The 9962-nt window shown below is 38.5% G+C and overlaps 1 protein-coding gene across 1 annotated transcript; it reads left to right on the top strand.

Moving 5' to 3' along the window:
• Nucleotides 1-6657: 6657 nt before the first annotated feature.
• On the top strand, nt 6658-9183 carry LOC133039254 (uncharacterized). Its single transcript, XM_061118102.1, has 2 exons — nt 6658-7521; nt 7636-9183. The coding sequence occupies exons 1-2, from the start codon at nt 6658-6660 to the stop codon at nt 9181-9183; spliced, it is 2412 nt and encodes an 803-aa protein (XP_060974085.1).
• Nucleotides 9184-9962: the final 779 nt, after the last annotated feature.

Consider the following 9962-nt stretch of genomic DNA (forward strand, 5'->3'; position numbering starts at 1 on the left):
CTCGAAAGATAAATATATTTGTAAGTTTTTTATATTAGTATTGATCACCCTAATGGTGGCGACTGTATAAGACTTACAAACGTATGAAGCAATGGTGGAAGCTCATGAAATAGGAATGACCTTGACTCTCACCTAAACGGGACAACGTCGCATTCTCTTTTCGATCAAATAAAAGGTTGCTAGAATGTTTATTATTTTAGATGAGCTGACAACTCTATGTTGGAAATTATTTTACCAGGATCTTAGATCTACTCACAAGTATGTTGACTAACACCCTAAATATGAACTTTCTAAAACGATGAAATAAACACATATGAAGTTTAGGAAACCTTACATTGGGTGCAGCGGAATTAAATGACTCTTTCCATTCAAATCTCTAACCCTTGTATCCTTTCTGTCGCAGAGTATTATCAAGATCTGAACCTGGATCTCTTTCTCTGAATCTTTGATGCTGAAACTCCTTTTTGCTGAAAATCTTTCTTCACGATCTTCCTCACTATGATTGAGGTATCACTTGCTGTGTGTGGGCACTACTCTAATCACTAAGGGTTTCAAAATATTAAAGAAGAAGAGAGAGAGAGAGTGGGCGGCCAAAGGTAGAGAGAGAGAGGCTCAGGTTTTTCTAAATGAAAAGTGTAATTTTCCTGAAGCCTTCACTATCTATTTATAGTATTCCACTAGGGTTAGGTTTGAATTATTTGGCATTAAAATAATGAAAATATCAGAGGATAATACCTATAAAAGTGGTCGGCCATGGCTGATTGGATTTGGGCCTCACTTTTTGTAATTTTGCAGTTTTATCTTTTCTGCATCTGATTTTCTCAAAAACGCCAATTTTCTAATTCAACCATTTAAATGCCAATTCTAACTATTTAATAACTATAAATAATTATTAAATAATATTGTCATTTATCATATTTATTAATTGAACCATACAAAGTATCATAATTAACAAATATGCCCCTAATAACTCTTTCTTTACAATTTCGCCCTTACTTAGTGAAAAATTCACAAATAGACATAGTCTAATTTGAGAACTATAATTGATTAATCAAAACCAATTACATGAGTCTTACAAGCAATATTATCTCAACTAGTGGGGGGACCATGGGTCTATATAACCGAGCTTCCAATAAGTACATCAAGAATTTATTACTAAAATTCACTAACTTATTAATTCTTCGTTGAATCCACGCATAGAACTTAGAATTGCACTCTCAGTATATAGAATGCTCTATATGTTCCACCATATAGACACATCATTAGTTATACATTGTTATAATCCTAATTTGATCAATGATCCTCTATATGAATGATCTACACTATAAAGGGATTAAATTACCGTTACACCCTACTATGTATTTTATCCTTAAAACACTTGACCCCGTATAAATGATATTTCAGCTTATGTAAAATGAGTACTCCACCATTTATGTTCGTTTGGTCAAGCTCGAAGGAGATCATCCTTTGCTTACTATTCGCCAAATAGAAGCTATAGATTCCATGTTTATGTTAGCGCTCCCACTCAATTGCACTACCGTGTTCCTAAAATGTACGTATCACCCTGACCTAAAAGTAGGCTTAACTAACAAATCAAAGAACACGAATAGCCTCCTGAGATTGAGCCTAATCATAACAGGATTAAGATCATTTGATCTAGGATCAACTAGGCGATATTGACTTGAATAGATTTTACGGTAAGTTTAATAAATCTAAGTCAAAGTTCAATATCGGTCCCTTCCGATGCATACTCCATGCATCCAACCTGAGCTTTACTTTAACCAATGTTCTGGAAAGAACATAGCATTTCTCCAAATGCAAGTAAACTCTTGTTGTAGATTATCATATCAGTAAAACCCTGTGTCTGATAAATCTAGGAAACTTTATTCACATAGTCATGTTTACTTTCCGAAGTGTTGACAACACAATAAACAGGATCAAGTATGTGAAAAGGGTTTCAGATGAATTTATAAATCAAATAGACAAGCAATTGATAAAGTTAACCAAAACATACACAAATGAATGAAAAATACTTCTGTTTCTTTATTGATGTTGAATAAAATAGATTACATTGAAATGGAGTTTTATTTAGGGCACAAAACCCAACAAACTCCCACTTGCACTAATATAAAACTAATCAGTACATATCAATTAATCCTAAATTCTGACGGTGCTTTTCAAATGCTGTCACGGCCAAGACTTTGGTAAATGGATCAGCTAGGTTGTCCTTTGTGTCAACTTTCTCAACTAGTACATCCCCTCTTGCCATGTATTCTCTGATAATGTGATACTTCCTTTCAATGTGTTTGCTTCTCTTGTGGCTTCGAGGTTCCTTACTGTTAGCTATCGCTCCATTGTTATCACAAAGTAGGACCAGAGGCTTTTCCATTCCAGGAACGACACGTATACTGGTGAAGAACTTTCTTAGCCAGACAAGTTCTTTAGCAGCTTCGGCTGCAGCTATGTATTCAGCTTCCATAGTCGAGTCTGATATCGCGGTTTGTTTTGCCCTTCTCCAAACCACTGCTCCACCCCCAAGAGTAAACACCATCCCAGATGTATATTTCCTGTGTTCAAGACTTGCCTTAAAATCTGAATCAGTGTAGCCTATGGGATTTAAAGCACCACCCTTGTAGACTAACACAAGATTCCTTGTACTTTTTAAGTATTTCAGAATATACTTAACTGCATTCCAATGTTCTTGTCCTGGATTAGACTGATACCTGCTCACGATTCCCACTGCATAGTAGATGTCAGGTCTAGTGCATAACATTGCATACATTTGACTTCTAACTGCAGAAGCATAGGGAATTTTTGCCATGTCCTCTATCTCTTGAGGATCAGTCGGAGACTATTCCTTAGATAGACGAATACCATATCTAGAAGGCATGTTTGCCCCATTGGTATTATTCATGGAGAATCTCTCTAAAACTTTGTCAATGTAGGTTTTTTGAGAGAGAGCAAGAGATCTGTTCTTCCGGTTTCTGATAATCTGAATACCAAGAACATAGGCTGCTTCACCCAAATCTTTCATATCGAATTGAGTGTTGAGCCATTCCTTGATGTGAGTCATTTTCTTGACATTGTTTCCAATAATCAAAATGTCATCAACATAAAGGACCACGAATACTACTACTTGGTCTTCCTTGAGTTGGTAAACACAAGGTTCATCTTCATTCTGAAGAAAGTCGTAGGTCTTGATAATTTCATCAAACCTTTTGTTCCATGAGCGAGAAGCTTGCTTAAGTCCATTGAAAGACCTATTTAATTTGCAAACTTTCTTTTCCTGCCCAGGAAGAACATAGCCTTCTTGTTGCTCCATATAGATGGTTTCTTCAAGTACCCCACTAAGGAAGGCAGTCTTGACATCCATTTGCCAGATTTCATAATCGAAAGCAGCAGCTATGGAGAGAAGAATTCGGATGGATTTGAGCATGGCAACAGGACTAAAAGTTTCCTCATAGTCCACGCCTTCTCTTTGGGTATAACCCTTGGGTACAAGTCTAGCTTTAAAAGTTTTGACTTCGCCTCCAGCTCCTCTTTTCTTCTTGTAAACCCACTTGCATCCTATCAGATGATAGTCGTAAGGTGCATCTACATATTCCCAGACTTTGTTCTTTTTTCATGGAATCCATTTCTGAATCCATGCCGGCCGACCATCGTTTCCGTTGCAGACTAGCCATTGCCTGTTTATAGGTTAATGGATCGTCTTCAATACCGTCACCAATGACCATATTGATTTCACCATCCAAGCCATAACGAGCTGGTTTTGTTGAAACCCGCCCACTACGACGAGGAGCGGTGATCTTCTGAACAAAAACTTTAGTAGTAGATTTCTCAGTTGGTTCTACTGAGGGAGTGGGATTGTCCTCTTCACGAGTGGAGGAGGACGAAACATTGGAAGGACTTATATCTGAAAGCAATTCCTCTAGAACAACTTTACTTTTCGGTTTGTTGTCTTTAATATAGTTCTCTTCAAGGGAAGTAGCATTTGTAGAAACAAACACTTTGTTATCCTTGAGACTATAAAATAGTCCACCCCTAGTCTCTTTAGAATTTCCGACAAACATGCATACTTCGGTACGTGATTCAAGTTTGTCTTCTTTCTTTCTTAAGACATGAGCAGGGAACTCCCAAATTCTGTAATGGCGTAAACTAGGTGTATGACCATTCCAAAGTTCGACGGGTATCTTAGGGACTGCTTTAGATGGAACAACATTTAAAATGTCATTTGCCATCTGTATAGCATATCCCCAGAAGGATGTAGACAGAGTTGAATAACTCAGCATAGACCTAACCATTTCCAAAAGAGTGCGATTTCTTCTTTCTGCAACTCCATTTTGTTGTGGAGTGCCTGGGGCAGTGTATTGGGATTCAATTCCAAGTTCAATTAAATGATCTTTGAACTGCATATCCATATATTCTCCACCCCTATCAGTTCGCAAGATCTTCAATGATTTACCTAATTGGTTTTAAGCCAAAGCATGAAACTCCTGAAACTTTTCAAACGTTTCAGATTTCTTTTGCATTAGGTAAAGAAAACTATTTCTAGAGTAATCGTCAATGAAAGTGACAAAATACTCATAACCACCTCGGGCTTTTACATTCAAAGGTTTGCAGACATCGGAATGCACTAACCCTAGTGGGATTTTGGCACGCTCTCCCTTTGCAGAGAAAGAACGTTTAGTCATTTTTCCTTCTAGGCAGGACTCGCATACTGGCAGTTCACCTAAGACGACATTTTTCAATGGACCGCCTTTGGTTAGCCTATTGAGTCTATCAAAGCCTATATGACCTAAACGTAAATGCCATAAATAAGTTTGATCATCATTATCAATCTCTTTTCTTTTGAGGTTTCTAGGTTTAGATACATTGAAAAGTTCACTGTTTAGTGAGATTTGTGTATTCGGTCTTAAAACATAAAGCCCTTGTTCCATGGTAGCAACACATATTTGAAATCCATTACGAGAAATTGAACAATTTGCACTCGAAAAATTCAATATATAAGATTGTGTTTGCAAACATGGGACACTAATCAAGTTTCTACTAAAGTTTGGAATAAATAAAACATTTTCTAAAATTAAAAATCTTTGTTGAAACTTGATGCGGGCTTTTCCTCTGGCTTTGTCCGACACTAACTCGCCATTGCCAACTTTAAGCTTTAACTCTCCTGGAAGTAGATTTTTGTTGGGTTTTATGCCCTAAATAAATCTCATTTCAATATAATCAGATTTACTTATAAATATAGATGAGAAATAACATTTAATGTTGCATGGTTCACATGATTTATTTCATGATTATATGTACATAATGTATAAATTCATCTGAAACCCTTTTCACATACTTGATCCTGTTTATTGTGCTGTCAACACATTGGAAAGTAAACATGACTGTGAATAAAGATTCCTAGATTTATCAGACATAGGGTTTTACTGATATGATAATCTACAACAGAGTTTACTTGCATTTGGAGAAATGTTATGTTCTTTCCAGAGCATTGGTTAAAGTAAAGCTCAGGTTGGATGCATGGAGTATGCATCGGAAGGGACCGATATTGAACTTTGACTTAGATTTATTAAACTTACCGTAATATCTATTCAAGTCAATATCGCCTAGTTGATCCTAGATCAAATGATCTTAATCTTGTTATGATTAGGCTCAATCTCAAGAGGCTATTCATGTTCTTTGATTTGTTAGTTAAGCCTACTTTTAGGTCAGGGTGATACGTATTGTTAGTGTTATTATTTTGTGACAGTGTATGTTCTGTTCAATGTCTAGTCGTGTCTGGATTTTTAGACTGTTATATCTGCACTAACGTTTGTTTACGAGAGTCTTTTTAAGTGTTAGTTAGTGCCAGCTGGACTTATCGTTGTGGTCATATATATAATCAGTTTCTGTTAGTAAAGTCGTTATCCATTGATCATTCAGACAGTTATTTCGGTTGTTTTTAGAGAGATAGTCGTATCTTGTTTCTTGTGATTGTGATTACAGGTTAGATCTTGAAGCTTGAGAGTGTTCGTCAATGGCGGAATGATATGAATCTGGAATTGTTGAGTTCAAACTGAAGGGATTTCAGTGTCATCTTCATCATCAGATCTGAAGGGATTTCAGATTGAAGACATGTTGAAGAGGAGCTCAGTTGCTGCACAAGGGATTGTGCATTGACAATCAGTGTTCTTGATTGTCGTTGGTAATTCATTACTATTTGCTGAAAAGGTTGTATTTGATTCCTTTAGAGAGAATTGGAAATTGTAATATGAACCTTTGATTGATAGTGGATGAATTTACCCTGGTTCGGGGAACCCAAGCACTAGTCGGCTGAGATGTGTTCTCAGTGCAGATGAAGCTTGTAAATTGATGTGTGATTTACTGCTTAAAGCTTAATTCTTGTTCATAACTCATATCTTAAAATCGATCAATTTAAAGATGTACAACTTGGTAAATTGAATCATTAAAATCTACTAGTTGCACTTTCAATACGTATCAGAGCTTGAAATTTTATAAAAATTTGTGTTAGATCCTACTGCTGTATGATTCTTGATTGTTGATTCTTGAATCAACCTTGACGATCGATTCTGTTGCAACTAACTTCCTCTGAGTTCTCTCTCAAAGAACTACAGAACATTTGTGTGTCTGTTTATCACTTCTGTGTGCAGGATGGAAATGTTCACAGAAGGAGGCTCCACCTCGAGACCTCCTATGCTGGAAGGAGCCAATTATCCATACTGGAAAACCAAGATGCGTGCTTTCTTGAGAGCTGTTGATGAAAGAGTCTGGATGTCCATAGAAGAAGGGTGGTGGAAACAAACGATGATGGAGAATGAAATCGTCATACCCAAACCAATGAGTCAATGGACCACTGTTGAAATGGAAAGAGCAAATTTCAACTCAAAGGCTCTTCATGCCTTGTTCAACGCTGTCTCCACTAACCAGTTGAAGGTTATAGCCAATTGTGAAATTGCTAAGGAAGCTTGGGAGAAGCTAAAGATTAAGAACGAGGGAACTGATGCTGTCAAGAAATCAAGGCTGCGTGCCTTGGCAAAGTCTTTCGAAAATCTCACCATGGAGGAGGATGAGTCTGTGGCTGAATTCCATGCAAAACTTTGTGACATTTCTAATGAATCATATGCTCTGGGGAAAACTTACTCTAACTCGAAACTGGTTCGAAAGGTGCTTGGTGTCCTCCCCAGAAGATTCATGTCCAAAGTTACCTCTATCGAAGAAATGAGAAACATTGAGGAACTCGATCTTGACGAACTTATCGGATCATTACAAAACTATGAGCTATCACTGTCTAGGTGGAAGAAAACCAAGAAACAAAAGGAGATGGTGAAAGAAAAATCAAAGGTTGGCGTTGCACTTATTCACCAAGAAAACAAAAAACCTGTTCTGGAGGACTTCAATGGCATTACAGATGAAACTGTTGCCATGTTAACAAGAAACTATGCAAAGTTCTTGAAAAAGAACTACAGGAAAAATTCACCAGCTGACAAAGAAAATCTGCTCAAGAGAAACAAAGGAGTAAATTTCAAACCAGGACAAGCCTCAACGGATCAAAAGGGGCGAGGGATTAAGTGCGAGAGAATGTGATGGATATGGTCACATTCAGCCGAGTGTGCCAACACACTAAAAAAGAAAAAGGCCCTTGCAACTTGGAGTGATAGTGATGAGGAAAAGAACTCCACGGCCGGTGAAGGATCGGATGAGGAGAAGCGGTACTTGCATTCATGGCCCAAAGTCGTAATCCAGCTTGAATGCGAAGATGATGCGGTCTCCACCTCATCGAAGCGTACGGACAGTCGTCAACATGCTTATGAAGAAATGTTTGCACAATGGGAGTACATGACTAAACAGATTCGTGCCCTAAAGAACTCCCTTGAGCAAGTGGAGACTGAAAAAGGAAAGTTAGAAGACTCTGTCAAAAATCTCAACCGACTTCTTGATGAAAAGGAGAATGAGATTTACAAACTCACAGCTGATCTAATCCGAACCAAGCAAGCGTTACAGTTCATTCCCCCAGGCACTGCTGCCATCAATCAAACCCTACAGCTTCAGAAGCCCTATGGTGATCGAACTTCATTAGGATATAAGATGCTTTACAAGCAAGGGAATGAATTGTCTGTTGAGCATTCCTTACCCTCCAATGTCAATTCATCAAAGAAGGAAGATGGGTCTCCTGACACCTCAGTCACCATTAATGAATCTGACTCATCTGAGAGGAGACAGGTTCCAACTGGACCCACCAAACTCAAATTTGAAGGAAGGAGGACTGATGCTGACAACTTTCCACAGAATGACAATTTCATTCCTACATGTCATTTCTGTAATAGGAGAGGTCACATTCGTCCTAAGTGTTACAAATTGCAGAACTACTTGAAAGCCATGATAAATCGACCAAATAGTTTCCCTCCTCCAAATAAGTCACTTGGACGCAAACCTCGTCGAGAATGGAAAATAAAGTCCAAACCAAATTCTGATGTTGGTTTGGTTGCAAAGCTATCTCTGTCAGCCTTTGTTGAAGGTCAGTGGTACTTCGACAGTGGATGTTCGCGTCACATGACTGGAAACAAGAAATTGCTAGTTAACTTCAAAGATGAAAAAGGAGGATCTGCCACTTTTGGGGATGGCAACAAAGGACAGATTGCTGGGAGAGGTGATGTAAATGTGAATGGAGCAGCTCACCTGACAAATGTCTTATATGTGAGAGGACTCAAAGCAAATCTCATCAGCATCGGTCAATTGTGTGACGACAATCTCTCTGTAAGTTTCACTAAAACTCAATGTTTAGTTTCATCTGATGGGTGTGTTGTCTTAACAGGAAACAGAACTGTAGACCAATGCTATGCTATGTGCAATACCATAGTGTGCAACAGGACCTTCTTGGACAAACCTGACTTATGGCACTACAGGCTGGGACACTTGAACTACAGAGATCTCCGAAGATTGGTGAAGCTCCAAGCTGTAAAGGGAATTCCTGACATGAAAGTTTCCAAGGAAAGAGTATGTGGTCCATGTCAGCTTGGAAAACAGCATAAGGCATCTCATCCCACAATTAATAGACTTCTCACCTCTCGTGTGCTGGAACTAATGCATGTGGACTTAATGGGGCCAATGCAGAATGAAAGTATCAGTGGGAAAAGATATGTAATGGTCTTGGTGGATGACTACTCTCGGTTTACCTGAATTGAATTCCTTAGAGACAAGTCTGACACATTTGGATCATTCTCTGCCTTGATACTGAGATTGCAAACTGAGAAAGACTCCAAAGTTGGAAAAGTTTTTCGACTAAGAAGTGACCATGGAAAAGAGTTCGAAAATTCCATATTCTCAGAGTTCTGTAATGGCATGGGAATTCACCACGAGTTCTCAGCCCCAAAAACTCCTCAGCAGAATGGAGTTGTTGAACGAAAAAACAGAACACTACAGGAAATGGCTCGGGTCATGATGCAGGCCAAGGATATTTCAAAACGATTTTGGGATGAAGCTGTCAATACTGCCTGTTACGTGTGCAATAGAGTTCATCTTCGCACTGGTACCTCTCAAACTGCCTATGAGCTATGGAAAGGAAGACCTCCTAACGTGAGCCACATGCATATCTTTGGATGTATGTGTTATGTCCTGAACGATCGGGATCACTTGACCAAGTTTGATCCCAGGAGTGATGAAGGAACATTTTTGGGGTACTCCACCAACAGTCGGGCTTACAGAGTATTCAACAAACGGACTCTCACTGTAGTTGAATCAATGAATGTGAAATTTGATGATTTAGAAGGACATGAAGATGCGCGGATCGAAGATGACTCTCCTGTTCTCTCAGGCTCTAGACCAGTCCTCACTAGACAGCCTCAAGTGTACCCTGATACTTCTACAGAGTCTCTAAATACAGCATCAGGCATATCAGGTGACAATCAAGCCAGTGCCAGTGGTACAGGAAGAGAAAATGAAGTTGATAGTGCCCTGAC

This window comes from Cannabis sativa, chromosome 6 (genome assembly GCF_029168945.1).
Source record: "Cannabis sativa cultivar Pink pepper isolate KNU-18-1 chromosome 6, ASM2916894v1, whole genome shotgun sequence".
NCBI classification, from domain to species: Eukaryota; Viridiplantae; Streptophyta; class Magnoliopsida; order Rosales; family Cannabaceae; genus Cannabis; species Cannabis sativa.